Here is a 27,024-nt window from a genome sequence, read left to right as displayed (position 1 = left end):
GCTCCCTCAATTAAGTTCTTAAGGGCCTTTACAATCCTTATATGATATTTTAGGTAAATATGGTAGACTGTCAGGTCAACAAAGTGACAACGTGTCATCTAGATCTTTCTTGCTTGGAAATGAATAAATTTTGATCACGTTTAATGAGCAAACATGCGTTTCATAATACATTCTGAATTTTTATGGATTTTTTAAAACCCTGTGTTGTAGTAACAAACTGTAACTAACGCGAACAGCAGCACCTCCTGGTGTTTAAAAACCTTCACACTCAATTTAATTTAACTAAATGTGTAGCTTACCATGGCGTCTCTACAGAATAAAGTCACCATCATAACAGGTAAAGATCACATGTTTTTTTTCAAGAAAATTCTTAAGTAAAATTAAAATTGAGAATGGAAATGGGGAATGTGTCAAAGAGACAACAACCTGACCATAGAGCAGACAACAGCCGAAGGCCACCAATGGGTCTTCAATGCAGCGAGAAACTCCAGCACCCGGAGGCGTCCTTCAGCTGGCCCCTAAACAAATATGTATACTAGTTCAGTGAAAATGGACGTCATACTAAACTCCAAATTATACACAGGAAACTAAAATTAAAAATGATACAAGACAAACAAAGGCCAGATGCTCCTGACTTGGGACAGGCGCAAAAATGCGGCGGGGTTAAACATGTTTTTTATACCTCAACCCTTCCCCTATACCTCAAGCCAATGTAGAAAAAACAAACGCACAACAGTACGCACAGTAAAACTCAGTATAAGAGAAGTCCGAGTCCGATGTCAGATTAGGTAACAAATTAAAAAAAAATAACATGACAATAATACATAAATAACAACAGAGAAAGATTATGTCTTCATCATATGAATATCAGGCACAATCCCTCCTGTTAGGGATTTAGTATTATACCGTCATAAAATATATGAGAAGAACATAACCCGTGTCATATTTTTGTTCACGAAACGTGTATAGCAAAATATGGATTTTTGTTGGTCTAAGAGTACACCTAGATTATTTAGGGAAAACAGGAACTTTCAAAAGAGTCCAGAGTTGTTTGATTTTTAGAGAATTTTGTGTTGATAACATATCTCTGATATTCTCTGTATAATTTACTACGTTTTAAAATCATGGTGGTTTAGAGCTTGACATATTGAATGGAAATATATTCATATTGTTAAAGATCGAATGTTGAACTCTGTTTTTAGCTCACCTGGCCTGAAAGGCCAAGTGAGCTTTTCTCATCACTTGGCGTCCGTCGTCCGTCGTCGTCGTCCGTCGTCCGTTATCTTTTACAAAAATCTTCTCCTCTGAACTGCTGGGCCAAATTTAACCAATCTTAGCCACAATCATTATTGGGGTATCTAGTTTAAAAATTGTGTCCGACGACCCCGCCCGCTAACCAACATGGCCGCCATGGCTAAAAATAGAACATAGGGGTAAAATGCAGTTTTTGGCTTATATCTCTGAAACTAAAGCATTTACTGTAAATCTGACATGGGAATAAAAATGTTCATCAGGTTTAGATCTATCTGCACTTAAATTTTCAGACGCGAATCAGACAATCCGTTGTTGGGTAAGTGCTCCTAAATTAGTAATTTTAGGGAAATTTTGCAGTTTTTGGTTATTATCTTGAATATTATAATAGATAGAGATTAACTCTAAGCAGCAATAATGTCCAGCAAAGTAAGATCTATAAATAAGTCCACATGACCAAAATTGTCAATTGACTTCTTAAGAAGTTATTACCCTTTATAGTCAATTTTTAACAATTTTTGGTAAATTTTTGTAATCTTTTACAAAAATCTTCTCCTCTGAAACTACATAGACAAATTCAACCAAACTTGGCCACAATCATTATTAGGGTATCTAGTTAAAAAAATTGTGTCCGATGACCCCGCCTGCAACCTACATGGCCGACATGGCTAAAAATAGAACATAGGGGTTAAATGCAGATTTTGGCTTATATCTCTCAAACTAAAACATTAAGAGCAAAAACGACGGGGTAAAAATGTGCATCAGGTTTAGATATATCTGCCCAGAAATTTTCAGACGAATCAGACAACCCGTTGTTGGGTTGCTGCCCCTGAATTAGTAATTTTAGGGAAGTTTGGCAGTTTTTGGTTATTATCTTGAATATTATTATAGATACAGATAAACTGTGCACAGCAATAATATTCAGCAAAGTAAGATCTACAAATAAGTCCACATGACCAAAATTGTCAATCGACCCCTTAAGGAGTTATTGCCCTTTATAGTAAATTTTTAACAATTTTTGGTAAATTTTTGTAATCTTTTACAAAAGTCTTCTCCCCTGAAACTACATACTAGACAAATTCAACCAAACTTGACCACAATCATAATTAGGGTATCTAGTTTAAAACATGTGTCCGATGACCCCGCCTGCCAACCAACATGGCCAAATGGTAAAATGCAAGTTGTGTCTATTATCTTGAAAACTGCTATGAGTAGAGAAAATCTAAAAGGGACAAAATGTTCAGAATGTTGAAATCTACCTACTGTCTCCTTAAGTCAAAACAGTCAGATGACTTCTTATAGGAGTTATTGCCCTTAAATGACAAATTTTATTATTTTTTTATTTGTCTCCATAATGATCAGTAACTTTGCTGTGACAACCAATTGAAAAACTTATAATAAACATGGCAAAATCGATTAATGTTTCTTTGATGATCCTTTACCAGTAATGATATACAAAAAATATATAAAAATGTATGTTCATGAAACAGCAGCACGGCATACTTGAAATGTGTGTTTTAACCGTGAAAACTTAAAATGATAAATGGGTTGAAAACAGTTAAAATCAAACGAAAGATAAGATTTTGATCCACACAGATTCCTTTAAAAAAGTATTATTGTTGCATTGTTTGTAAACAAAAATATCAGGTGAGCGACACAGGCTCCTTGGAGCCTCTATTTTTTATATTATTTGGAATGTTGGGTTGCTGTCTAAAAGAGTTAGACCCCAAATCTTTTTTTCAAGCCCCAACGAACTGAGACAAAAGTAAATAGCTATAATCTCGTTACGAACGCCCGTCCATAAATTGTTCGTTTCCGAATGCTCACTTGAGTAAGCCTCCACCCAATTATTTGAAATTTAGAAATGTTCAGTGTTAGCTATAATAGGGACCACTAAACACAGATCGAATTGAATTTCACCGATTTCACTTTTGGCTTTCCATAGATATATCCTTAGAAAGCTAATATAGCAAAATTTGGGTTCCAGGCTCTTGAGTAAGCTCAAGCACATAATTTGAAATTTAGTAATGTTAAGGACCATTAAAGAGGGACGAAAGATACCAGAGGGACAGTCAAACTCATAGATCGAAAACAAACTGACAACGCCATGGCCAAAAATAAACGAAAAAAAAAGACAAACAGACAAATAATAGTACAAATGGCACAACATAGAAAACTAAAGACTAAGCAACACGAATCCCACCAAAAACTGGGGATGATCTCATGTGCTCCGGAAGGGTAAGCAGATCATGCTCCACATGTGGCACCCGTTGTGTTGCTTATGTTATTACAAATCCGGTATATAGTCTAATTCGATAGGTACATTCGTGAAAAGGGAAGGGTATTGTAGTTAGGACATAAGGAACATATCCGATATCATCTGTGAAACGGTGTTTCCATAACGGTCAACCAACTCGTGATGGCGTCCGTAAAATTTACGAAGGGATGATTTCAACTTCACCATTTGGAACTCTTGGTTTAATAGTTTCCTTGTGAGCAGCAATCCTCTATCAAGGAAATCATGATAGGAAATACAAGCCCGGGAATATCGTACCAATTGGGAGATATATACTCCGTATGCAGGCGCTGTGCAGGCGCTGCTGGAATGTTGCTACATAGAAATGGAAAGTTCACAATTGGGAAGCTGAAATCATCTCTTTTGTCGTAAAGTTTTGTTTATTTAGATCCAGTCCCAATAGATTTCGTTTGCCTTTTCAGGGCTCATTTTAGAGAAACATCTTTTCCCTCTATTAGACTTTTTTTATGTATGAGCAACGTTTTTTTTAAATCTGATGGCAATATACTTTACAGTTTTGTATTTCAGTTATATCTCTTACATCTTCGTTATTCTACAGTTTAATTAAACTTGTTAAGAAATAATTCTTGTAAAGATTCAATTTGGTGTACTTACTATTCTGTATATATAACAATGCTTTATCAAAAAATGATTTTAAATATGTGCTCTTCGAGCATCACTGAGTAGACATTTATTGCCAAAATGTGCATCTGGTGGCCCCGTTAATTGATGTTATTAAATTTACTAAAGCCAATTTTTTTTATTAGTCGGCTGTCTCTATTAGTATTAGAAACAAATTAAATATGTGTAAGATGTAAACTTCTTTAACTTCATAACAAACCAATTAATATATATCTGATAAACTAAAAACCATATAAATTGTGGCGGGTGCATGATTTCTTTTGTTTAGGAAATGGGGGGATATTTCTTTTTAGAAAAATCTTTATTGGGCAATAAAAAGGCTGTATTTTCAAATGACCAGCGCTGCCCTTTTTCCAAGGCAAGACCTAATAAGTCCCTTATCATAAATTGCTATACGAAACCTTTAAACTTGGTAAACCTTGAACTTTCATATAAACAAAATATCCGAATTTTCAAACATTTACTGATACTGGCACTAGCTATCATTATAAAAGGGTATACGTAACGATCAAATATAATTAAAGTTTTAAATCATAGATATCGTGTTTGATTAAAAAGTAATTTATTGTGTATGATGGGCTTTTACAATCAATACGGGACTTATTAGGTAAATGTGATAGATTGTCAGGTCATCAAAGTCACAAGATGTCTAGATCTTTCATACTTTGACAGGCTAATACCCAACTGAAATTAAACAAAAGCAATGGAACTCTTTATTAGAGAGGGTAAAATGTATACATGTATTAATGGCTTAAAAGACAAGCCAAGTTATTTTCAATACATTGTAAGTCAGGTTATTTATTTTCAAACTACCACAGAACAAACCATTCATTTTTGTTATTATCAAGGCTGAGTTATTTGTTTTCAAAATCCTCCTGCCCCCCCCCCCCCCCCACCAGAATATCAAATGGTCGTCCCCTTAGCACCGCCTGGTGTTTAAATAATTCTCAAATTCCATTTGATATATCTATAAGTGTAACTTATCATGGCGTCTTTACAGGACAAAGTCACCATCATAACAGGTAAATATAAATTATCTTTTTTTCAGAAAAACTTTCTAAAATACACGTATATGTTCACAAAAAAGGCTTAGCATAGTAGGGGTTTATGTCGGTCTAGCATCAAAACCTTTTGATTTTTTAGGGGACGACGGGAACTTTGATATAATGTTCCACAGTTGTTTGTTATTTAGAAAATTTTGCGTGGATGGCAGAACTTTGAAATACTCTATTTACTTAAATTTACAACGTTTAAAACTCATTGCGATTAAGTGCTTGAAATATTGAATGGAAACAAATTGTTGACGACTTATGTTGAACTCTTAACTAGATATCTTTGGGTTACTGTCTAAATAATATAGAACCCACATCTTTTTGATGAGCCCCCGCTGAAATGCGACGAGTGCATATAGTTTTACTCCCGTAACATACGAGCTTCCATAAATTGGTTTCCTAACTTATGTAACCATCCACCAAATCATTTGAAGGGAAAATGTTGTTAGAGACCACTAAACACCGATCCAGTTATATTTTATCGATTTCACTTTTTACATATAATTCCTTGATAAGCGGAATATTGCAGTTTTGTTGGTTCGAGGAAGTAACTTCAGTTAGCCTCCACTAAATCATTTCAAAAATTTAGGAAATATAATGTTAAAAGTTTGTTCTTTTGTTGTACTGTTACACCACTGTCCTGGGTTAGGGGAGGGTTGGCACCTTCAAACTAGTTTAACCCCGCCACATTCTGTATGTGCTGGTCCTAAGTCAGGAACCTGTAATTCAGTGCTTGTCGTTATTTGCTGTATATCATATTTGTTTTTTGTTCATTATTTTGAACATAAATCAGGCCGATAGTTTTCTCGTTTGAATAGTTTTACATTTGTCATTTAGGGTCCTTTCATAGCTGACTATGCGGTATGGGATTTGCTCATTGTTGAAGGCCGTACGGTGACCTATAATAGTTGTTTATTTCTTTGTTATTTTGGTCTCTTGTGGAGAGTTGTCTCATAGGCATTCATACCACATCTTCTTATTTTTATAATTAATGACTATTAAAACAGATCCAGTTCGATTATCACCAATTTTACTTTTGCATTTCCAGAGAAAATCTGGTTTTTAGGACACAATTTAAAATATTAATTGTAAATTACGTACTAATTATGATCATGATTTGTTTCTTAATCAGCAGAATCATTGACGTTTGCGCCCCCCCCCCCCCCCCCCCCCCCGTTATGGCATCGTCTTGAAGTCACGAGTCTCGTTGACATTTGTCATATTGGAAATACATAGTGACTATAAAATATTTATATGAGTATTGAAGAATACCGTTTAAAAGAACAGCATACACGTGTGAGATTAGACGTTTGTAACAAATGGTTATTACCCTTTATTTTATGGAATGTTTGAGAGTATACATCATTATATATATATATATATATGAATGATATGTTTGTACTTCAGGTGCAAGTTCAGGTATTGGAGAAACAACTGCATTACTGTTTGCTGAGAGCAAAGCAAAGGTAGTTCTAGCAGCTAGAAATGTTGAAAATCTTGAGAAAGTAGCCTCCTTGTGTAAATCTAAAGGATTATCAAAAAATGATGTAAGTTTAGAATCAAGCAAAGCCTACAATAGTTTTTAGTACAAGTTATTCACAAATTTAAATTCGTTGTTGTTTGTTTACAAACTGAACGTCCAGTTACTAATAATAAATCCATATTCAGGATGAGAACAATTGAAATATAAATTCAGTCGGTCAGTTTTTAAAGTGAAATATAGACTGCGACTCGGAAAAAGAGGGAATATTGGAGAATCATATATTTTGCGTTGTAACATACCATCGATGTATCCCTACACGATTGGTTGCAAGTATTCTCCAACCTGCAGGGAGCATTACACTCCCTTTTCAAGAGACATTATTTATATTTGATAGTAATTCTACTACCAAGTTCTTTTCCGTAATAGTTAAACTGGAGTTTTAACTGTGTGCCAGATTCAGTGTAAACATATTTTATTTGCTCCATTTAACATGTTATATAATCAAGTGAAAATGGATAATACACAGGTAAACATATTTATGGCACGCCTGAACCACTTTTATTAATTAATCTTAGATTATCTCAGATAAACTAGGATTATCTCAGATAAACTAAGATTATCTCAGCTTAATTCAAATTCGAGAAAATCCTAGTTTATCTCAGAAAATACAGAAAATTCATTATCTGGAGAAAATCCCGGTTTATCTCAAAATATTAAGAAAATCTAGGTTTTTCTGATCGATTTTCAGATAATCCTAATTTATCTCCAGATAATTAATTTTCTCAATTTCACATAATGAATTATCTCATTTCTCGAGAAAATCTAGGTTTATCTCGGAATCTAAATATACAAAAGAACAATGTAACGAGTGTTTTAATTGGACGAAAATCCGGCGTTTAACGTTTTACTTTCTCTTTGAAACCATGATGGTGACGAATTCACTTCCTATTATTAATGGGTGAACGGGGATGTGCCAAAATATGGGTCATAATTTTGCGAGATTTTATATAAAGATTAGCGTCCTTTTTCAGAGGAGGGGCGACATTCAGCATACGGCACGCAATTTTTACTTATATTATTGATCGATCGCTGTGTTATTGTGTCATTTATCACTACTCGTGGTGTGAACATCACCGTTATTGACACCTGGACGAGCGAAATTTGTTGAATCAATTATAAAACAAGTAATATACAGAAGGGCTGATTATATACAATATACATATACTTTGTACATACATAATAAACAAATTTGGTAGCTATTTCTTTTACACAAACTGACTGTTTATTACCGACGGCTAATTTCAACATCGATAATCATTGAATTCTCATATTTTAATTCATTCAGTCGGTTTTAATTTTTTAATCATGACAAAGTTTTGTAAAATATTTAATTTTAACTATTGTATTATTTCGTCATTTGTCAGTAAACAAAATAGATAGCACTAGAAAGAAGGCAACTAAGTAATCCAATACACATAATGCACGATTCAATTATGGAATAAACAATTATTTCATCATTGTTATTCATTGGACATAATTTTCATTTTGTTTTCAAAATAATTAAATACATAAGAGTTTATATGCCACGAACCTTAAAGCGCCAGTTATTAATTGTAGGATATAAACAATAAATGTACATTGTCTGAATACAAAATGTGTGTGTACTCGCTAACACAGGAGAAAACCTCTTCGTTCTGTTTCTAAATCTTGAACCAAAACGTTTTATTCTTACAGGTAAATGTAATTACAGGTGACAAGATTGTCAAAGCTTTACCTGTTATAGTGCTAATATATAACAACTGCCCCCAATAAATGTTCACATAACAGGAAAAAAGTAATAAAAGTTTGTTTAAGACTGTTCAAAACAATATTTTAATTCATGCACGAAAAAGAAATTTTGAAAGATTTATATTCTTATGGTTTCTGTTCAATCTTTTTCTCTAATATTTTATTCTAATAATATCTTTTGACTCGAAAACTAGCATATTTTAACACAAGACATAAACGCACAATCCAGTGATAAAAAAACTGTCTCTTTGAATATATTTAAGGCAGGACTTATCTTTTTAGACAATCAGTTGGATTTTTGTCGAGCCTGCGACTTTTGTCGCAGAAAGCTCGACATAGGGGGCGTTAGCTAACTTCTTAAAAGCTTTATATTTTAGAAGGTGGAAGACTTGGATGCTTCAAACTTTGTATGCCTCATGTTACGAAGTTTCCGTCTGTCACATTTCCATTGTCCTTAACCTCATTTTCATGGTTCAGTGACTACTTAAAAAAAAAGTTAAGACTTTTTGTAATGATAATTTCTCTCTTATTATGAGTAACATGATAACAATGTTTTGTATTTGCGTACCTTGCAAGGTCCTCGTGTCCGTCAGACAGTTTTCACTTGACCTCGACCTCATTTCATGGATCAGTGAACAAGGTTAAGTTTTGGTGGTCAAGTCTATATCTCAGATACTATAAGCAATAGGTCAAGTATATTCGGTATATGGAAGAACTGTAAGGTGTACATGTCCAACTGGTAGGTGTCATGTGACCTTGATCTCATTTTCATGGTTCAGTGGTTATAGATAAGTTTTTGTGTTTTGGTCTGTTTTTCTTATACTGTATGCAATATGTCTACTATATTTGGTGTATGGAATGATTGTAAGGTGTACATGTCTAGCTTGCAGGTGTAATCTAACCTTGGCCTCATTTTCATGGTTCAGTTGTCAAAATTAAGTGTCTGAGTCTTGGTCTTTTTTTCTCATACTTTATCTTTATTCTCAATAAACTATATACATAGGTATAGAGAAGACATATATGTACAATATTTACAATAAGACAGAACAAACAGAACTATTGCTCAGACAATATATGAAGTACATTTTAGCCAGGAGCACATATACCTGTGTTGATAATCTTTATAAATTTACAAAGTTTAATCAGTTCTGATTTGTGTTTTGAAGACATAATCTGCTTGTATTTAACAGTATTTGCATTTTTAAAATAATAATGTGACATACAATGTTTCCTGTTTTTTTCAAAGTATTTGCATTCTAATATGTAATGAAATTCATCACCAATGTTATTTTTATTACATAGAAGACACAATCTATTATTTCTAACTATATTATTCTATCTACCCTGTTCAATAGGGAGCTTGTGATTTGTGGTCCTAAATCTACAAAAATCAATAGACAGTTTGTTCCCAAGAATTTCAAAATAATCTTCTTTTCCAAAAAAATCTTTAAAAAGTTTATAATTAAGTGCTTTTGGTGAGTTTTCAAGCAAAGAATGCCAGACTTGTACAAACTGATCTTTAAGTCTGAGCTTGATGAATGAAACTAACCATTTACAATTCATAAAAGATTGCGTTTCCCACACATCGGGGATACCACATTCATTTAAAATAGTCTTTACTCTGTTTAACCATGAAAAATGCACATTGTCATTAATAGACATGTGATAACACAATTCATATAAAGTATATGATAGTTTTGTCTCTTTACCAGAATTTAATATCCTCCAAAATGAGATCAATCTAATTGTTATGTCCAAGTCTACAGGATATCTTCCAAGCTCCCCATAAATCATATAAGAGGGTGTTGATGTTTTCAGACCTAATAATAATTTACAAAATTTTAGTTGTACCTTTTCAATTATCTCATTATTTCCAATACCCCATAATTCACAACCGTACAGTAATATTGATTTCACCATTTTATCAAATAAGTCCAACTGACTACATATAGAAAGATTATGTAGACGACCTAGTCTTAACACTTCGTAAAAAGCCTTTGTAGCCTTTTCTACATTAAATTGCTTCGTTTTATTAAAATTACCTGTTCTTGTTAGAATTATGCCCAAATAGTTAAATTCATCAACGATATCCAGTTTTTTTTCATTAAAGAAAAATTGAAAATTACATGATGGTCGTCTCCTTGAAAAAACCACGACCTTTGTTTTATCAACATTTACTTTTAGCCTCCATACATCTGTGTATTAGTAATTTAGAAAACAATCTAATAGTTTTTGGAGTTCAGTTGCGGATTCGGCCATCAACACAGTATCATCAGCATACAGAATAATGAAAAGTTTTAAAAATATGTCCAAGTTTTTCTTCAAGCTCTGTTGAGACTGATTTTAGGCCCTCTATATTACAGGTTTGGAAAAATGAATCAAGATCATTCAAAAATAGAGAAAAAAGAAAAGGCGATAAATTTTCGCCTTGTCTAACCCCGTTATTACATGGGAAAAAATCAGACTCGGAATTGTTATATGAAATACATACATGACTTAGTACCTTGATACATATTTACAATAACATTATACATACATCCATTCATATTATTCAAAAGCATTGCGTCTCGCCAAATCGTGTCAAACGCTTTTTCAAAGTCGACGAATGCACAAAATAATGTTTTCTTTTTTAATTTTACTAATACTATATGCAATAAGTCTGTTTTTTTAGAATTTATCAGCAATAGGTCAACTATATTTAGTGTATTGAATGATAGTATTTAAAACATGACATTTTTTAAATTTCGGTGTTAAAAAATATAGTCTTTAAAAACATATAAACTTTATCAAATACAATAATATTTATTTAATAAACATTTACACAAGCGACGACCAAAGACATCGTTCATCGTTTGTTGATGTAAAAAAGGGAGAAATAGAAACCATTTTGTCAAATTTTTTATTAGAAGGTATAAAGTTCAGAGAGTTTTTCATAAATATATTCTTCACGGCCATATATTTCACGGAATGATGATATACTTTTATTACAATTACATATCGAGGTTATCTAGACAGGTATATTATCTGTTTCATCAAACAGCCCAACGAAATATATACCCAAAAGACAGCTCTGTGCAGTCCTTTTTTTATTGCACCATGTGCACTTTTTGTTCCTCACAGCAAATTAAGATTCATCAAGTAAGAACATTTCTGTAGATTCTTTGTTTTTGTTCAAAATAAAATTTGATAAAGCAAAGCATATATTGACATTTCTGAAATACAGATTTAAAAAAATACTATTTCCTTACAAAACAGTGATTATAAGGTCCTTTGTGCTCTTATAAACTCCTTTGTGGTTCTTTCTGCTACATTGTATTTTTTTTGTGCTCAAAGTAGGTCCTTTGTGGTGTTTACGAGACCAAAATAAAACATGCTGTCAGTGTAAAATTGGAATGTCGAAAAATAAGTCTCAGAAAAAAATCAGTGTGTGGGATTCTTTCATGAATTTGGTTTATAATTTTTAAATGTATAAATGATTTGGTCCATTTTAGAGGTCAATGCCTAACTCTATCTCTACCTCTATTATCATGGCCGACAGCCAGTAATAGTTCAGGTGGTCGTTGTGACAAACCAGACACCTTCTACCTTAATGCTTCAAAACGTTTACTGGTCTAGTGCTATGGGTAATTTTAGATACCATGCATACCTCTACTTCTGGTAACCATAACCCACACGGGAAATCAAAAGGACATTCATCGAGTACCATCTATGACTATAGGACATTCAACAAGTACCTGCTATAGATTTGGGGCATTCACCAAGGAACTGCTATAAGTATAGGACATTCAACAAGTTCCTAGTATAACAGTAGGAATTCAACACGTACCTGTTATATACTACTATATAGAACATTCAACAAGTACCTACTATACCAATAGGATATTCAACAAGTACCTGCTTTAGATATAGGATATTCAACAAGTACCTGCTTGAGATATAGGACATTCAACATGTATTTGCCATCACTATAAGACATTCAACAAGTTCCTACTATAACTATTACTACTCTGTATATCTATCACCACTCTGTATATCTATCACTACTCTGTATATCTATCACCACTCTGTATATCTATTTCCACTATATCTATCACTGGTTTGTATATCTATCAATACTCTGTATATATATATCGCCACTCTGTTAATCTACCACCACTCTGTATATCTATCACCACTCTGTATATCTATCACCACTTTGTATATCTATCCTCACTTTGTATATATACCACCACTCTGTATATCTGTCCCCACCCTGTATATCTACCAACATTCTGTATATCTATCACCACTAGGTATATATATCACCACTTTGTATATCTATCACCACTCTGTATATCTATCACCACTCTGTATATCTATCACCACTCTGCATATCTATCTTCACTCTGTTTATCTATCACCACTTTGTATATCTATCACCACTCTGTATATCTACCACCACTCTGTATATCTATCAACACTCTGTATATCTACTACCACTCTGTATATCTATCACCATTCTGTATATCTATCACCACTTCGTTTATATATCACCATTCTGTATATCTATCACCACTTTGTATATCTATCACCACTCTGTATATCTATCACCACTCTGTATATCTACCACCACTCTGCATATCTATTTCCACTCTGTATATTTATCACCACTTTGTATATCTATCACCACTTTGTATATCTACCATCCCTCTTTATATCTACCACCACTCTGTATATCTACCACCACTCTGCATATCTCTCACCACGTTATATATCTCCACTCTGTATATCTATCACCACTCTGTATATCGACCACTTCTCTGTATATCTATCACCCCTCTGTATATCTACCACCACTCTGTATATCTACCACCACTCTGCATATCTATCACAACTTTATATATCTATCACCACTCTGTATATCTACCACCACTCTGCATATCTATCACAACTTTATATATCTATCACCACTTTGTTTATCTATCACCACTCTGTATATCTACCACTACTCTGCATATCTATCACCATTCTGTATATCTATCACTACTCTGTATATATATCACCACTCTGTATATCTTTCAACACTCAGCATATCTATCACCAATATATATATCTATCACCATTTTGTATATCTATCACCACTCTGTATATCTACCACCACTCTGTATATCTACTCCCACGCTGTATATCTATCACCACTCTGTATATATATCACCACTTTGCATATCTATCTCCACTCTGTATATCTATCACCACTCTGTATATTTATCCGCATCCTGTATATCTACCACCACCCTGTATATATATCACCACTCTGTATATCTATCACCATTCTGTATATCTATCACCACTTCGTTTATAAATCATCATTTTGTATATCTATCACCACTTTGTATTGATATCACCACTCTGTATATCTATCACCACTCTGTATATCTACCACCTTTCTGCATATCTATATCCACTATGTATATCTATCACCACTCTGTATATCTATCACTACTCTGTATATCTACCACCACTCTTTATATCTATCAACACTCTGTATATCTACTACCACTCTGTATATCTATCACCATTCTGTATATCTATCACCACTTCGTTTATATATCACCATTTTGTACATCTACCACCACTCTTCATATCTATCACCACTCTGTATGATCTATCAAAGTTTACTGACTTTGAACATGTTGAACTAGGTTATAAAATGCTAGTACTATCAGATCGTTCTTTTGTGTCCTATTTATTGGTATATTTTTTTTGTCTGTATTGTGTTGATCTGGACACCGTTTCACAAAGCCTTTTTAACTTACGATCACCGTATCATTTTACTATCCGTTTACGTGTGGTTCTACGTTCCCGTTACGTGTGTTTCACAAAGGCATCGTAAAGGACTACTAAGTTGATCGCAAGTTACGCACTGTGTATCATCGTAAGTGTATCGTAAAACGGAACTCTAGCTGTAAACAGGAGGTGTGAATCGTAGTTTATTTAAATCGGAATATGGCACACTCTTCTTTCACAGATCGATGAGTCGAGCATGCTGATGAGAGCGGACGTGAAAATGTTTGCAGAGAGAATCCTTCAACATCATTGAAATTGTTTTGCCAAATTGGTTTCATGGATAAATATTGTTATCCTTACATCTTATATTTTATGTTTTGGATTATATTTTTTTGTTGAGGAAAGTTACTGCAGATATTTTCAGGTTTGTTTGAGACATGTGGTCAGATGGAATCCATTAGTAGTTTCCATGTGGGAAACTATCAGACCAATCTATTTGATGTCTGAGGGTTTTAGCTGTTGTTCCCCTAATGGATCGGTAGTTTCTTTCCGAGATGCTTTATTGTAGGATTTTCGGCTTTCCTCTACCAGGAATACAGCTGGGCATTTAGTGGTATCGGTTTGGAATCCAAGTATGTCCTTTCCGGTTTCTCGTTCGTTGCCTTGGCATTTGTGCGGCATCCGGGGTGACCTTATCCTTTATTTTGTATATAATTGTTTTTATATTTTGAATTTTTATATTTGTGAGGACGAGCGAATCAGGTGAGTGGGTGTGTTCGTATGTTTTTCATTTGTAGACGAAACACAAGCCTTGTATCTTTGATGGGTTACTTCCTTTGATATTCAATAATACTTTTTTTCTTTGTATCGGAAATTTGAAATAATAGGAGAGTGACGAGACGTGTTTATATCTGATCAAAGGATTAAACGAATTTTTTAACAATTATTTGATAATGTCTAAAGTTATTATAGTACTGCAATTTTAGAGGAGATATGATTGATTGATTGCTGTTTTCTGGACGTACAGTGGCAAATATTTCATGCAGATTTATGACCAAGAGAGAATTTTCAAACAAGAAATAAGAAGTTGCATGCGTTGTCGTTGAAAAAGAATTAAAAGAAAGTCCAATAAAAATAAACAATTGTATATAATGTGTGAATCCTGAAATACCATTTTCACTGTATCCGTTATGAATTTCTAATGTAGAATGATAAATAAACAGAAGACAAATTCATGATTTTTGAATAGAATAAGAAATAAGATATAATGTGTACTGTTTTTATAAATTCATGATTTAGGTATGAGATGCGGACGGGTTTTCATCGCGCCTACAGCCATCCAGGTGTAAAATTGATACACAAATAGATAAATATTAAGAATAGTTGACGAACAGAGCGTGCAAGAGATTTAAAAGCAGCAGTTAAGTTTCATTTGCAGAAAAAATGTACCTTTTAACATAATTATTAATGTTGTATAACTTAAAATAGGTTTTGTTATTCAGCTTGTTGATATTGAATTAAATTCCACTATGCTGTTTTCGTTATGCGATTCATGTTTACTGTCGAATAATGATACTAGACTTTCATTTTCACTGTAGGGGCGATTCATTTCTATTGTACATGCGATCCATTTTCACGGAAGGAAATTATTTGATTTTCATCATATAACGTCTTAATTCAGCCGACTCTCTAACAAAATTTATGAAGTCAGAAGGATTGATTATATGTGACCCGCCACGACATTTCCAGGCTTATGGAGGTAGAACAGCATTGTGAGAAAAACGCCGTTAACTATATGTGACTAGCCACTTCCAGGCTTATGAGGGTACATTGTCTAAAATTTGCTTTTTGTATATTTATCTAGAACATTCTGAAGCAAAAAAAACTCTGTCATGTTATTATGACCTATTTTTGTAATAACAATGAAACGAGTCATTTCGAATACCGACATGATAATGAGACTGTTCGATGACGAATTTTTCATTATCGAAGACACTAATTTATAAAATACAAAATTATTGTATTTTATTGGTGCTTAGTTATCTTCAACAGCGTATTTGAATAAAAATTTCAAACGAATTAAATTTACAACATTACAAACAGTTCTTATCACTATTTTAGAAAATGTAATTTAAACTTGTTAAAATGAAGATAGTATAAAATTTGTCAAAGAAAGCTTTTAGAATTCCTTTCTTTTTTAAATTTGTCTTTTAACTTAGATTTATGATGCATGTCTCTATACATAGTATGCGACGCGTAGCAGTTTATAAATAGTTGTTCTCATATATGCATTTGATACGGTGCATTTATTATGGATGTCTCTATACATAGTATGCGACGCGTAGCAGTTTTTAAGTAGTTGTTCTCATATATGCATTTGATACGGTGCATTTATTATGGATATATTTTAGACTCCATTTATGAAAATCTATAGAGCAGAGAATTTTGATTTTTTGTATCAATTTAAAATGTAGATTCAAATATTTTTCACTTCAAATGATAACGTTGGACAGTTGGGCTATCAAGGATAATATCTAGTTCAGGTGATCGAATTCTTATACTATCAGATTTCAGATTTCTCTTAAATCTACTTTTTACGATTTACTACCGGTACTTTGATTAGATTGCAGTACTGGTACCTCATATTACAAACCAAATACATGTATGATCAATATACATAATGTCATCTTATCTACTGCTTATTATCCCAGATATCCAAATTATTACAAAGAAATTAAAATAGTTTTCCCCCGTGTTTTATTTTTATCATATTAATCAAAATTGATAAATGGTATCATTTATGCAATACAGTGACCGATTCAGGGGTGAGGGGTCACGGGGTAGTGTCGTCATACATATGTCGTTGATACAGACAAAAAGATCTATCATGTCAAAATCATGATACAACAGGAAATTTTCATATGCACGATCTGAACACAAGAACTTACAGAATAAGCATATTTCTTACAGAATAGAGAAAAATGGCCAAAAGAATTACAGAATACAGAAATGTAAAACCCACCCACCCCCCTTTTCCCCCCCTAATCCAGACCCTCATATATCATTGTGACGGATAGTTTTGTTTGTTCTATTTAACTGTTTTTATTTTCGAAAAGAATATTTTCACAAGGTGTTGTTAATAAATGTAACGGACAATATATACCATGCCCTCTCAGCCGACGTCGTAATTTCATTTTTAATGAAAGAAAGTATTTAAAAGCTTCTCTCCCTGTGCAATATGATTTATCAAACTCATTAGGCAGAGCAATTTTTATGACTACTTGCATAATTGTTTAATCGTATTAAATTCTGTATCAAATTTATATTAATAATAAAAGTTTCAGATCTTTAATATTGAAAACGGGTTAAAATTATTTATTTGCATTAATATTGATATAAAAACATCCAGTTCGGTTTTTTTTTTGTGTTTTTTTTTTTGTAAATCTAAGAAAAGAAGCAACTCTGTTACACTAAAACAATTGACTAATTAAAATTGTCACATGGTGTCTTCTTATGTCGTCTGAATTAAAATGTAAGTTATTGATCTGTAATTTATATATTCGCCATCCGTAATTATTATCTAAAATGTTTATTTGGCATGCCATACTCGATAGAAGTGCGGACGTGAAAGAAAGCACTCTTCACAAAAACGTGAACGGAGATTACATTCCACGAGATTACATTTCGATGATTTCGTCATTTATAAAACATAATACGCGAATCTGAAGATCTGTATTAAAATTGAATGTTGACACCGATATCGATCTGTTGGATGTAGAATTTATTTTTGAAAATAGGTGTTTGTTTAGGATATACCATTCCACGGAGATTACATGCTTAACAAATCTCTGCAGTTTTCAACTTTGTTTAGTTTTCAAGACTGATATATATGATTTGGAATAAATGACGATTTAACAAAATTATTTATGGTAACCTTATAAACAAAATTATTTATGGTAACCTTATAATCAAATTTAACTCATATCACACTCTATGTTGTGCTAAATATTTAGTCTTGCTTGATCTTCTATCCGTTAACGCGAATTACAGGTTTACGAAGAAAACATTATGACGGCCGGTACGATCGCTATCGTTGTGCAATATGTACTAAACTTTATAAAAATTAAAAATATAGATAATAAATAGAGATTAATACATGGCCTTTTCCATATCGGCCCGGGTATCATCCCGAGACCCCCATATCAGCCCGAGACGTAGTCGAGGTGCTGATATGGGTCGAGGGATGATACCCGGGCCGATATGGAAAAGGCCATGTATTAATCTCTTTATCATATACTTCCGACAATTGTTTTATGTAAGGCAAATAAACAAATGAAATAACTAAAACAGTCAAAAACTTTTTAAAGAAGTTAAATCATGAATCCAACAAATACACTATAATTGTCCAACAATAGCATCACTACCTCCACATATATTATGGTACCATTTCCTATAGAGGCATTTTGAAACATTAAAAATTTGGAAGCTGGAAGCATGGAGGAAGTATTTACAGTTTTATGATCATTATTACTATGTTGATGTACATGTTGTACTATATGAGATGATTCATAATTGTCAATGGCATTTATTAGCAAGTACTAATTGTAAACTAGCATCATTTTGAAAATCTATATCATCGGATTTAGCCATGTTAACATCTTTTTTTTCAGTAACAGCTGGTTCTGTACAAACAGATTTACCACTGCATGGATCCAATAAACCTTATCGCTATTTGTCCGCCATTACTGGACATCCCAAAAGTTCCCGTAAAATTTTGACGTCATAATAAAAAATATCTGACGCCACAATGGAAAAGTAAACATACGATACCGGAAATACCGGAAGTAACTTGCACGAGAGGCACTGTTATGGGTTTTTTGCACGAGACGCCCCTGATATGGGTTATCAGCCCGGGTGGGAAATTTTGGCTTGTGTACTTCCGTTCATTACACATATGCAAAAGCTATCATATTAATGCTAAGTATATGATAAAGAAATATAAAAATCTCAGATATAAGTATAACAAGCTACGGGTATATAACTCGAAGTCGTTAGTTTTGCTTTGTTACGGTGGGACAAATCAGCGTCATAAAATGGGCGCTTTACCGGAGAACCAGTGAGTAGCGCAAAGCTAACAAAACCTGCGTTTCAGGAGTAAGTGCATGGGACCTATTTGTATCATGTTTTATATCTGTTCTATTGCCAGTGTTATTTCATTGATACTGTGTCTATCCAGTCTGTATCTGGATATAATATCCATTTCATTTTCAAAATGATCAAACGAAGAAAGTGTGGTTCTAATATTGAAGATTCTTCTTCGTCTTCTAACATTTGCGGCATCTTGATCAAGAATAAGGCCATCTTAGATATGGTTTAATTCATATTCGCGGAAAAACTACGATCGAGATACGACTGGGTATAGCTGTAGTAAGTTACACCAGGATTTACGTATTATTTACGCTCATCTTAACTAACGACGGCTTTGTGAAACGGCTGTAAAACCTAAGATTTATTTACGATGAACGTACAATGACACGTAGACTTACGAAGGCTTTGTGAAACGGTACCCTGGACCTTTTTCAACAAATTTTTACTTTTTTAAGTTCTGACTTCGGTCTTATCCCATGTGTACAGTTTCAGTTTAAGGTATGGTTTGGCACTAGACCTTTTTTTAGCCCCTTCCAAAAATGCATGTGCCTTCTTCCGTCATGACATATTGTGTAATTGAGTCTTTGTTCCTGTATTTCATTTTGTTTTTGTTGTAAATATAAATCAGGCTGTATGTTTGCATATTTGCTTTTTTTTACACTCGTCGTTTTGGAAATTAAAAAGAAGATGTGATATGATTTCCAATGAGACAATTCTCCACAAGAGACCAAATGACACAGAAATTGACAACAATAGGAGAAGACGTTACTAAGTTGAAAAACTTGTGTCTAATCCATTTGTCATTTTTGAACAATAAAATGTGTTTAAACTAACAACTATAGGTCACCGTACGGCCTTTGAAGCTAGAATACAGTGTTGCTATTTACTGAAGTTACTCTAAGACTAGTAGCTCTGTACTGTTTTCTTGATGTTGGAGGTCCATAATATTTTTTTGACGGTGTTGTCCATGTACCATTTTGTAGATCGTACTTCTTGGGCATATGTTTTATAGCGACACGCAACTAGAACTTTGGCTATTTTTCAGTTTAAGTTGTCGTCAGCTAGCAATTTATCTTTGCTTTTTTCAGGCTGATACAGATGTTGTTCAATAGTCCAAGTACTCGGATATGTAGTTGGGCTTCTACTGGTAGTATTCCGTTTAGGATGTTGATAGTAACATCTGCTACATAAGTTGGTAATGAGAGTTTAAGCTTATTAGTAGCTTTTTCTGGAAGTTTTCAATTAATTCTGGTGAACTTGTTTTTGGTAGTTTTAGCTCTTAGAGAAGTACTGGAGATACGTAACACGAATGACCGAATGACACTTGGAATGACCGTATGACACATGAAATTTTAATCTTAGTTTAAACAGTATTTATTAATGAAAAATTTTACAAGAATAAAGTATTAAAATATTACATGAAGTTTTAACCTTAGCACATATATGTGAATTTTAAACATTGATTTATAAATAATAGTACATTAAAAGTGTATGTTATAACTAAAACATGATTTAGTTAAGCAGGCAAGTTCATAAAATGTTAATATAATTTCGTGGATACATCTGTTCCTGATTGCATATATACGATCGCTCAATGTGTTCAAGTTGGACTATCAAAGTGGGGCCCTCATTTGTAAAATATATTATAACTCACTGACACTCCATGAATTGAAATGTATTGCATTTAACAGTCAACAAAAATTATTTTAAGTAATAATTTTGCGGTACGTTTTAAAACCGCTCAGGGCCTCCTGAGTGCACTCAGGACATGTAATAGATATTTTAGTGGGCGTTGAGGGTACGCGTCCGATAAATTATTTATTTTTTTATCTTAATATTTTTGTTTGAATAAAATTAATTGAATATTTCAGAAGTTATTGAAGTGTTTATTAACACGCGCCGTTATTTGGAATATGTCATGCATGACCGATGATCATATTCGATACCAATTATCATGTTGATTAGGTCTATAAAATCCTTAATTAGGTCGTCTGATCTTTAGTAATTAGTGAAGGTAATCAACACATACTAGTTAACCAAGCAAGAAAGGTTTTCTTAGAACAAAAATAAAGATAAAAGTTGCAAAAAATGTTAAATAAAAGTTTCGTTTTGTTTGTAATAATATTAAAGCCATTTGATAATTTTAAGAAATCCATTCAGTTTATTTAATTTGAAAACGTTAACAAATATAGATCTAATCCATTGCAAAGTATGGCGTCCTTCAGCGTTTGTTAGTTGTAAGGTAATAAATATTTCAGGTATTGGGCATTTGTCATTATCATGATTAGATTATCTAATTGACAACAAACACTTTATACAACTTACCAAGTAAGACATTAGTACTAAAATGTAAAACTTTGCAATAAATGGATGATAAATTCCTGCACCATATTTTACTCTTTTAATAGGGAAAATTAAGGAAAGAAAAACGGCGCGTGATATTTTTTTTTTTAAAGATTATAACTTTCTAAAAGGAAACTCATTAGAACTTCGAAATGGTGTATTTCAACTTTGCTTAACTTGTTTCAACATTTTAGTTATTTGTCCTCGTTAATTGTGCGGATGCCAGATTTATGTAACATATTTCACTATCTTCATAAAGACAAATACGGATATAACATTCAAATTCTCTTAAAAAAACCTCTCAAGACAAACTTCTAAATTCTAGATCCCTCTGATCTTCATTATTATCGATACACTTGTCATACATGTACATCCTGAATAAATCAATTGTTATTTTTATCAAATTTGGAAATTTAAAACTTCTAAAACGTTTCCCGTAAGAGCGTAATCTTTCATTCTTCTCTATCTGTATAGATGCACCATTGTATCTATATCTTATCCCTTATGACCATGAAATTTTCCTCCAATGTGTCGTGGCTTTCTATTGGCTACTCTTTTTCAGTTAATCGATTTTCTCAAAATTCTCAGATAATCCCGGATTATCTCAGAATTTTCAGATAATCCCGGATTTTCTCCAGTTAATTATTTATCTAATTTTGTGAAGAATATAATGAATTATCTCAAATATGCATTAAGCTGAGAAAATCCCGGTTTATCTTAAAATTCTGAGATAAACCGGGATTATCTGAAAAAAAATCGAGATAATCCCGGTTTATCTGAGCTTAATGTAAAATAGTGAGATAATCCTAGTTTATCTGAGATAATCTAGGATTATCTATAAAAGTGGTCCAGGCGTGCCATACATATTTGTGAAGTCTTCTTAATAATACAATGGATTTAAAGTTCTCATTCCAATAGGACGTGGCTGTGTATTTATACATCCCGTATAGAAAACAGACGCATCTTAGTTCATTTAACATTATGTCTATACATTTATTCGTATAGGAAGTAGTATTTTTGTACGTTGAAGATCCCTCGTAAAACTCTTCTAGGGGTATGTACATGTAGGAGAACCATCTCTTTTCATTATACCTTTTTTTCGATACACCTTTCATCCCCATTATGCTTGACTGCCACTTGGTGTTAAGCAAACACATATCAATCAATATCAAAGCTTATATTTTAGCTAAATAATATTTGTTATTTTATTTTATAAGTAAGTAAGTAAGTAAATTGTTTATTATAGTGACATGTGTAAATCAACATAAATATATATATATATATATATGTACAAAATATAATCCGACATACAAAATACACCCTGCCCAATGGACCAATAAGTCACCTTTTACTTTCAATTCAATATATTAAATGTTTCAATATCACGTGTTAATTGTCAATCTAAATTTAAATTAGAGAGAAAGATAATCATAATTTAAGAATTAGCATTTGTAACAGTTCATAAATGGTTCTTCAAAAGTTTATGAAAAAGTTTAAGAATGTTAACTAGAGTAAACTGTTTGTTTTCTACGGAAAAGTGATGCTGCTAAGTATTTAGCTATTTTCCTTGGATGGTTCACCATTAGAAATGATAATTTTCCCTGGTTATCTTGCTGCATATAGTCAGGCAACACTAATATTTCGCTAAAAACAGTTTGTCAGATATCATTATGAAATGTACAGTTTATAAGAAAATGTAGTTCACTTTCAACATTTTGTGAACTACAAAATCGACATAGTTTATCCTCTACTGGTTCTATATTTAACTATAAGAAATTCAATATACATTTTGTAGTTTCCTATACCAGGTTCCTATAGCTAAGAGTATGTACACCCAAGGCATAATTATTAAAGTAATGAGTGCAAAAACAAAGAATCCGTCAACGAATGATTGGATATTTGTCGTTCAAATTTAATCAAGATGTGTTTGATTAAGAGAGAGGCGAAAAATACCAAATGGGCATTCAAACTCATAAGTTGAAAAAAAACTGACAACGCCATGGCAAACAACTGAAAAGACCAAAAGACAAACAACAGCATACAAAACACAACATAGAAAACTAAAGACTGAGCAACACGAATCCTACCAAAAAACCGGGAGTGATCTCACGAGCTACAGAAGAGTAGGAAGATCCTGCTCCATATGTGAATAAGTATATCAGACTAGATAAATTACAAATATCGTGGTAGTTTGTTTAGTTTAAACATATTTTATTGTTCATGAACTATACAACAGTAGTTGCGTGAACCGCGAGGGTTTCATGTCCCGGCAAATTAAGGAAAAATCAGTGCAAGTTTCTGGGAATTCCGTCAATTTGTTTTATACGTTTGTATGTATAAGCAAAAAATAGCACAACTTAGTAACAAATTATTTTTCTCAAAATCAATATCCGTATTCAACGGACATGCGATTGCAAAAACACGATTTTTTGATTGCGTACTGGACATCAGCTATACCGAATTGACACTGTTATCGGCCTGCTTCCCTCTGTCTGTCACACAATCGTATAAAACAAAAAATCAACAATATCATTATATGAGTATAAATAAATTGAGATGAACCATATTCTAAATATGGTAGCCAATGACCAAACCATATAAACCAGTGTAATTGGTTTTCCAAAACGGTTTTAGTTCGGAGTGAACAAATAAGAATATAGCTTATCTTTTGACCTATTTTCAAACTGGCTACAAAAACAAATAATCATGATTCATTTCATTAAACTTCTTCAAAACAAAGATTGTTTTTTACATTTACATGTAGACTTTACTTTTCCGAATTGTGACTTGGATGGAGAGTTGTCTCATTGGCACTCATACCACATCTTCTTATATCTATTTAGCCAGGAAGCTACCTCTTATTTTCCAAAACAACACATCAGAATGGAACATACAGTGGTTGCCTCCTATTTACTATATTGTAAAGTTATCTATCGGAAGAGAAAGGGATAGGAGAGAGAGAAGTGATTTCTATAACACGAAAATTATGCCCAACATTGAACAATAGTTTCATTAAGAATCCATGGCAATTTTTCTACATCTTATATGAAAAAAATGAGATAAAATCATGCAACTTTATATAACAAGTATCTGATCTTATATACCAAACAGGCATTTAGGTTCAAGATTGCATTTCTTTTTTTCAAAGAAAGCAACTTGTTGTTTATGTTGGGTTGAACACTTGTTATGTCTTAATATTGATGTCAATTTTCTAGATATTGGTTATTCCTTGCGATGTCACTAATGACGACAATTTGAAGACATTAGTCGATGAGACCGTCAAGAAATTTGGAAGAATCGATGTGTTGGTATGTAACACGTCTATCTCTGTCAAAAACAAAAAAGTACAAATAAATATTTACAACAGCATTCAATATAATGAGATTTTAGATTATAAAAGCTTTAATTCAGGTTTTCATACAGTTCTCTGCAAGATCTCAATAACTTACTCTAACAAAATTAAATAAAATAAAAACCAAGTTAAAACAATGATATCAGTGTGACATTGAAATAAAATTCTAAGGAAAAACAAATTAAAAATATATGTATGCTCGGTATCAAATGTTTTCGACTTCAAATACTAAAAATCTCTGAGAGCATCAACATTTGACAACTATTCGAAAATCTGCAATCTATGATGCAATAAGAAACAGTTGAAGAATATTGACACCAATCATCATCTTGACGTCATCTGTACTCATTTTATATCAGATCAATAATGCAGGAAAAGGAAACATGGGTAATGTAATGGCGACATCAGCAGCTACTCTAGACGATACAATGAACACCAACTTCAAATCGAGTTATAATTTGTCCAGGCTTTGTGTTCCACATCTTATTAAAACTCAAGGTGAGTACAAATAGCAAATTCTCTAAACCGAAAAAAGCTCTATACGGATTTTGAACGTGAGGGCTGATACATTACGTGTATTATATATTATATAGTCCTCCATTTGGTCTATATGGTTCTCATAAGGCGAACACGCAAAATTGCCGCATCCAGCCAAAAGAAAAAAGAGACAATAATAACATTTAATGTTTTTGGATAGATTACACCGAGACAGCAGTATGTTTTAAAGCTAATTATTCCAAACTTTTGTTGACTTTCTCCTGCTTAATTTGTTTACGTTCATGTATGCCATTTTTGCAAGATTTCACCATTAGACAATTAGTACTATTTAATTTATAGTCGGGTTTTCACAAGCCACAACTCTGAAACTGCAAAATGGCACAAAATTATCATGAAGAGTTTCATTTGAAAACAAATAATGTATCACAACCATTGCTAGATTCGAATTTCTAAAAACACACCTGAACGTCACATACGTTATTTACCCGCCATTTTCTTTGGAAAATGCCTGTACCAATATATGACAGTTGTTATGCATTCGTTCCGTTGGTTAATATAGGCTTACAGTATTTATTGAATTCCCCATTTTTGAATTTACCTTGGAGGTCGGTATTTTTGTTGATACTTTTATACGTTATTTACCAGTTTTCTTTTTAAAAAATTAGTAAATGTAAAATTATGACTTGTCATCATTTTTTTTTTACTTTTTAGGATCCATCGTGAATGTTTCTAGTACATTAGGACAACGTGCAGTGAGTACATTGATATATACATGTATATAGTGTCTATTGAAGCACCTCGCACCTAACAATTGACGTAAAAATAAAAAGGGGCATGTTCACATTAAAAATAATGCCATTGGGTCAAGTGGTTAATCCATGTTATCGTAACAACACTATCATGAAAATGAAGCAGAGAAAATTTTATAGAAATAGTTACAGTCTACTGGAAACCGACAAATTTTCGCTAGAGAAAAATTGGGCGAATGTAAATAGTCGGAAATATGTCAAACTTGGATTTTCTCTAATATAAAAATATATATATAAAAAAAAAAAAAAATTCCCGCAATCAATCGCCGCAGAGTCGGTTCGAACGGTCTGTTAAATTATGAAAAAGGGTATTCGAAAATGATTTGGTTAACAGTTCATGAGCATCGACATGTAGCGACATCTCCTGCTATGTAAACACGAACGGCATGTGATTTCATGCTCGTATCATGTAGCATTTGACATACAGAGAAGTGAAACACAATGAACGATCGTATAGACATGTGAGATTTATGACATAGTAACAGAAACATGACGTATTCAAAGACCACCAGCGTTCATAGATTTTTGTAACAATCGGTTATTTCATGGAATTATAAGATACCTTGTGTTTCCATTATGGTACTCATACCTTTAGC

At 32.8% G+C, this 27,024-nt stretch overlaps 1 protein-coding gene across 2 annotated transcripts in view; it reads left to right on the top strand.

Moving 5' to 3' along the window:
* Window positions 1-217: 217 nt before the first annotated feature.
* LOC127729759 (3-oxoacyl-[acyl-carrier-protein] reductase FabG-like) overlaps window positions 218-27,024 on the top strand; it is a 35,289-nt gene continuing 8,482 nt past the window's right edge. Inside the window, exons 1-5 of one of the 2 annotated variants that reach the window (XM_052237633.1) lie at window positions 218-337; window positions 6,649-6,788; window positions 24,985-25,077; window positions 25,481-25,619; window positions 26,331-26,371. In XM_052237633.1, the coding sequence (XP_052093593.1) occupies window positions 301-337; window positions 6,649-6,788; window positions 24,985-25,077; window positions 25,481-25,619; window positions 26,331-26,371 (450 nt within the window). In that variant the 5' untranslated portion in view covers window positions 218-300. Of the gene's footprint in view, window positions 338-5,174; window positions 5,212-6,648; window positions 6,789-24,984; window positions 25,078-25,480; window positions 25,620-26,330; window positions 26,372-27,024 lie in introns of those variants that run through there. The other variant, XM_052237634.1, reaches the window with a different exon arrangement.

The sequence above is a fragment of the Mytilus californianus genome, unplaced genomic scaffold (genome assembly GCF_021869535.1).
Source record: "Mytilus californianus isolate M0D057914Y unplaced genomic scaffold, xbMytCali1.0.p SCAF_2, whole genome shotgun sequence".
NCBI lineage: Eukaryota > Metazoa > Mollusca > Bivalvia > Mytilida > Mytilidae > Mytilus > Mytilus californianus.
The sequence above is the reverse complement of the archived record's forward strand: the minus strand, read 5'-3'. Positions and strand labels throughout refer to the sequence as shown.